This window comes from Halictus rubicundus, chromosome 8, assembly GCF_050948215.1.
Source record: "Halictus rubicundus isolate RS-2024b chromosome 8, iyHalRubi1_principal, whole genome shotgun sequence".
NCBI lineage: Eukaryota > Metazoa > Arthropoda > Insecta > Hymenoptera > Halictidae > Halictus > Halictus rubicundus.
In genome coordinates this window covers 3,959,145-3,965,221 of record NC_135156.1, presented here as the reverse complement: position 1 = coordinate 3,965,221, position 6,077 = coordinate 3,959,145, and the positions used below count along the sequence as shown (strand labels likewise).

The following is a 6,077-nucleotide window of genomic DNA, read 5'->3' as shown; positions in this document are numbered from 1 at the left end:
TTTGAACGCGTGGGAATTCGATAATTCCTACTGACTACTACGTAGTCGCGACCGAGAGTCACGGAACTTTACAAAAATGTTACGACAGTGCCACGGCGTGGTTTGTGCTCGTGACTCCTCGGTTTGAGGCGCGTACACGTTGAGAGCAGGAAGGACGGTTTGTCTTGCTCTGCTAAGTCGGTTTGACTCCTCTAACGCGTACCGGTTTTCGTCGAACAGACACAATTTCTTACTGCGTGTTTCCCGGACCGCTTCCAGACGTAGAGTGCTGGATCTGAGGCTCGCATCGACCTCCTTCGATCGTTATCGAGTGGGGATCGATGCGTGCGCAACTCGAACGGTATCGCGATATCTCGCGGTCCTTCTCTACGTTCAGACTCGCGAGCAACGTAATAGAATATTGTGGTGGGGTCGATATCGCTGTTGGATACACACGATTTATCGATGTGTAACCGACACGATTACACTACGGATCAAAGAACTTTAATAATCAGTAGAAATACGTTCTTATAGCTGTGACAAGACGACAAAACTATAAGACATGTGACACTTTTTAGAAGGAATCGAATATTATTTTACTTTATATTAATAATGTAGCCACCTTTATTTTGTACAACCTCCAGCATTCATTTCGGGAATGATTCATATAAACTTTTTACTGTTTTTTGCTTTATAGATTTCCCTTTCCCCCTTAAATTATTTCCCTTTCGAATATACCCTTATAGGTAAGATTCCCCAATAATTCTCAACGATATTTAGGACCCAAGACCTTACAGACTACGGCAAAACATTCTTGAGATATGCAGGTTTTGAGGTATGTACATTAGAATTGTACTTTTGAAAGATGTACATATTTCTGTTTCGCTATACGACATGCATGTTTTATTAATTGTTCGTTTATGATGTTAACATACATTTTGCTATTCATTTTACATGAAATAAACCTAATATCAGTCTTCCCCTGATATCCTATTTCAGCCCAAATCATTGTGCTACTAATATCCATCTGTCGCTCCTGCAGAATCATTGCTTTCTTTCGCAACTATGGCAAACTATCACTGTTTTTCAAGTAACTGTAAAACGCGCGACGACTACTTTCTATCATCTTGTAACCGTATCGATTACATATCGAACAGGCGGGGCGCCGCATGATCAACGCGGTTCCCCACCACAACGCTCCTGGCGGATTTGCAATCCTTGTCATAATGAAGGACCGCAGGATCTCCCACTCATTACGATGCGCGCGCATCGATCCCCACTCGATAGGGGTCGAAGGAGGTCGATGCGCGAATAATACAGATTACTCTATGTCTGGGAGCGGTTAAAATATCACGCGGGTATCGAAGGTATCCGACCAAAACCAGTGCGTCGTCGGGAAGTCAAACCGACTTGGTAGCTGTTTAGTCAAACCGACTACGTTGCCCTTGCCTCGTACGCGCCTTAAATCGAGGAGTTACAAGTGCAAACCGCACTGTAGCACAGCCGAGAAATTCCTGGATTGCGAATATTCGGCCGCGACCACGTAGCAGTCGAAGGAAAGGAGCATACGAGAAGACGGCAACCAGTCGACGCCTAAGTCGACGCCTGTTCGAGTATTGCCGTGAAACCGGTTCGTCTTGGGCAACATTAGCTCGCTAGCTCGATCGAAGTGTTGCCTGACCCACGCATTCGTGTCCTCCCAACATCTCCTGATCAGGTCCTCGCGAGTTGATGCGTGGTGAATAACGACCGGGTTCAGCGCGGTCTAAGTTACTCCACCAACACCGAAACGGATCCGGATCCGCTGCATAAGCGACAACGAATAGACTCCGCAGGATTGGCTGTGTAACTAGGGCTTCGTACACGTCGCCACACGTGCGCGTCTGCCGAAAAATCGACCGAGTGCACGTGTGTTACGACGGTCCTTATACGTACGGAAAAATCGCTCGAGCACGTAGTTACGATCGCGATACGAGAAACACATCACACGCGTGACATTATTAGAATTCAGACGTGGAGTCCAGGGTAGCGTTAGAACGCGTACCAATGCGTTCACACGGCCGTCGGAGCCCGAGAAATTTGATTGTATTTACAAATATTGTGTGAACCGGTAGGCATTGTCACGACATCGTGAATCGCGAGTCTTTTAAGGCTGGTTCCGAAGAACCTGCCGATGCGAACATCTAATTGACGTCGCGGCCTCGGGATAAGACTCGTTCATTTCGAAGGTTCTGGGGTAAGTGCTGCTTTGTCCAACACAGCCCTCTCGCCTTCTCCACTCCGTGGCCAGATCCTCTTGGAACAAAGTCCCAATTCTTTAGGGCAATGCAACCTCGAGTTGCATGCCCCGGCAAGTATTCAGTCATCACACCCTCATAAACATAACCTTGCCGTGCGATGGTTGGATGGCCCAAAGTGGCCACACGCCATCGCCCGACGACAGTTCTATTTACACTCTGAACCATGAGAGAACAGTACCGCTAGAGAACCGATTTTCGTCCGTCGCTGCGCATCTTCGCCCTGATTGGTCCCTTCCCAATGCACAGCGCATGCGCCCAGTGACGCCACGCGCTGCAGAACGTCATATATAGCCATACCGGGTGTTTACACAGTATGGTCACGATTTCCTATACCCTATATTTCCATGCTAATCCGTTTAATTACGGTACGCCGCGTATATGAAGTGGACTGGGAGTTGAGAGGTTCGCAGCGCCTTCCGCGGCGAGTCAAGCTGCGCGAAACGGTACTGTTCTCTCGTGGTGCAGAGTGTAGCCTCATGCATCCCTATTCAAGACGTCAAGTAGGACAAGACGCTACCATAAGTCCATCCAATCTTAAGGGTCGCCTCGGAATCAGCTTTTGACTTGGCTTAAAACACATTGACGCTAACAAGTAAATGCATAGATTTGCAGTCATGCGAGGCAAAGCACGGTAAGGGCAATATGAAATAGTTGACAGTGGGGGAACCGGTACACTGATGGTGGAAGTCGTGAAGCGACAGCGGGGAAGAAGTTGCCCGGGCCTGCCCTATTTACATTTCATATTAAAATTCTTGGAACCGTAGCTTTATGTAAGACGAAGAACTGTATAAAGTGTTACTATACAATGTAAAAATAATACATTTTTCATGCATTTTTTGGTATGTGTTTTATGGTTCTGTCGCGGGGTGTGGCCGAAGAAGACATTTGAGAAAATTCCATTGAAAGAAGTACCTTGACTAGTTCGCACTCGATTCTGCCGAAATATGCGTGGCTTGAGTTGCTAATGGCTGAAATCGCGTTACGCTCCATAGAAAGTACTATTTGGAGCTAGTAGTTTATAATTTATGATACATATTGCTTCCGCAAGCTGAGCTGTGAATACTATCGCCGCATCATGTGGTTCCACTGCAATGTTCTACTGCACCGAACAAAGCAGAGTAAAATAGGAAAAAGATGAGCTTATCATCTGAAATGAGAGCTTGTTGAATCTGGGTGTTGAGTATTATTTTTAATAGAATGCACAAGGTATGCCAGTATTCGTAGTACAAACAGAAAATTTTGGCCTCTCTAAGGAATTTCGTAAGCGTTTCTATGAAAGTCATTTACACTGACTAATTCTACATCTTTGAAAGTAATGTACAGTGAATGGCAATAATTAATATCCGGACCCTTTAAAAGGACAACATTTTTTTAACATTGGACAATACGACTTGGATTTTGTTTAGGTGTGAGAATAATTAGTTTACTACATGACATGAAAAAATGTTGAATAACTTGCAATTGGTCAGAGTTACAGAGAAAATACTAAAAGTTGTTGTTCACAATTTATTTATGTGGCCCTATATTGAAAATTTTAAACGTACGTTTTGTGAATCCGTGTCAATTAGACATATTCTGAAAATTTCATCAAAATCGGTTAACGTTGCAATGAACTACAAACATACATGTATATGACATGTTTAGCTACAAACTAACGTGTGTGTCACGAGTCACAGTTTCTACTTGTTGCAGGCAGCAACGCACACGTTCAACGAATTTTAAAACTCGATATTCGTCCAAGTAAAATCATTTCTTTCGTGGTTGTACCATATACGTATACTGGGACACACTGCACACATATAAGATCAATTACCATCGTGAAGCCTTCATAGCATGGTACGAATAAACCGGCAAGGTTAAATTCTACTGCCGTCTGAGATTTCACCATTGTGAGTAACACCATCTTTTGCAGTTTTGGTGGTATACGATACCATAACGAATTGTATCTAATTCATTGAACATTGTCGGTTATTTCCTTATTACACATACATATGTAGACAGGGTGTAGCCGGACGGGTGGTACAACCGAGCAGGGGATGATTGTACATGCAAAAATAAGTCGATAAAAAGGAATAACGTTTTTTCTCGTTGGACACCTCGTTTTCGAGAAAATCGAGTTCAGAGATCCCCCGACTTCACGTACAGCACACGTACGGTTTCTTTCAATATAAGACGATGGCTCGGAATCGCTTTCGCCGTATTACGGATAAGGGTATGTATGCGGCCTGACTTTAATCTCGAGTGGGCCCAAAAGAAAACACGGAGAATGAGCGAGAGATAGCAGCAGACCATAAAGTGGTGTAGGTTTAAGAGTCCCGCGGATAAATGCGGAGCCAAGATGCAGCCTACTCTGCACAGAACCATTAGGAGACTTTCTAATAACTTGGAACACGTATATGAAACGTAACAACTTTATTCGACTCTGGTTCGAGAATGCCGGATTGAGACGTGTGTCTCGATCGATGGTCAGGCAGCGAGAGAGGGTGGATTGCGGTTCTCTCGCCTGCATTGCCCGAGGTTGGCACTGCCAACAGAAGAAGGAACGAATCGTCTGCGAGGCGCTCCTCGCCGGGAACGCGCGATTAACGCAGGCGCACTAGCGCATGCTATACATCCCCACGAGTGCGGGGATGGCTATCCCCACATGGTGTAGGGTTGATCGAGATATACACCCGCGGCGAATATCTGCAGCCTCGGGAGGGATGGTGTGACGACTTACATTATAGCGTTACCTTTATAATTAGCATATGATTAACCCTTTGTTCTCGGTACTGGTCCCTTCCTAGTATCGATAAGCTTAAGATAACGAATTTAGTATATAAGGACCACCCGAAGGCGAACTCCTTTAGTCTTGATTTGGAGGCGAGGACGCGCGTAACGATAAGTATTATTGTAGTGTGAATAAAAGTTAGTGTTGGGCTGCGGCTCAACATCTCCTTTTTTTTTTGTGAAGTTTCGCGATTAATTACGTGACAATAGCGAGGCACGTAGCCTACGCAACGTTACGATTAGGTTAGGGAACCACGTGGTTGGATAAGGAAAAGATGAACACTTAGTTTCGGTTCTACGAGAATCCGTTTATTTAACAGTCCGAGAAGGACTCGAGTTATAAAAGAGCACGACTGTAATTATTGAGCTAGCGCGTCCGATCACTTCGAGAGATAAGCGGGAAAAGAGAGCGAGTTTTGTCTCGCACGCGCGTTTTTCGCGTGTTCGACGCGAGAGAGGAAACTCGCATGATCGGAGCGGCCTAGGGGAAAAGGCGACGGTGGCGCCATACACCCTACAATGGTGTAGGGATATTGGCGCTGCCGCGCCATTCCCCTAGGCACGCGCCTAGAGAATATGCTCCGACAAGGTTGGTAGTGCCAACCTCGGGCAATGCAGGCGAGAGAACCGCCAATGTACTCTCTGGCTGCCTGACTCTCGATCGAGACAGACGTCTCGATCCTACGCCCTCGAACAAGAGTCGAATAAAGTTGTTTCGTTACATACACATGTTAGTGGTAGAAAGGTGGAAAGTCTCCTAGTGGTGTAACGTGAGCGTTTCTTACGCGAGCATTTAGTCGCGAAGGTGTGGGGCGGCGGCACGGTGGCGCGTAGGGCGCGTGTTGTGCGCCTGCGCCATGTCATGGAAAGGAACGAGTCGTATCCGTTGTCGACTCTTCTTCCTTCTTCTTCTCCGAGCCTTCGTGAAGAGAACCACGTGTGCGCAGAGCTTCTTGTTTCCGAAAGGTGTATTCGGCGGATTACTGCCGCTCGACCGTGCCGGTTTCCGGACATAATTGTCGCGACCGT

The 6,077-nt window shown here is 46.1% G+C and overlaps 1 protein-coding gene across 2 annotated transcripts in view; it reads right to left on the bottom strand.

Moving 5' to 3' along the window:
- Positions 1-3,101: 3,101 nt before the first annotated feature.
- LOC143356194 (uncharacterized) overlaps positions 3,102-6,077 on the bottom strand; it is a 54,864-nt gene continuing 51,888 nt past the window's right edge. Inside the window, exons 8-9 of one of the 2 annotated variants that reach the window (XM_076791683.1) lie at positions 4,093-4,225; positions 3,102-3,426 (exon numbers count right to left, since the gene is read on the bottom strand). In XM_076791683.1, the coding sequence (XP_076647798.1) occupies positions 3,376-3,426; positions 4,093-4,225 (184 nt within the window). In that variant the 3' untranslated portion in view covers positions 3,102-3,375. Of the gene's footprint in view, positions 3,427-3,779; positions 4,226-6,077 lie in introns of those variants that run through there. The other variant, XM_076791682.1, reaches the window with a different exon arrangement.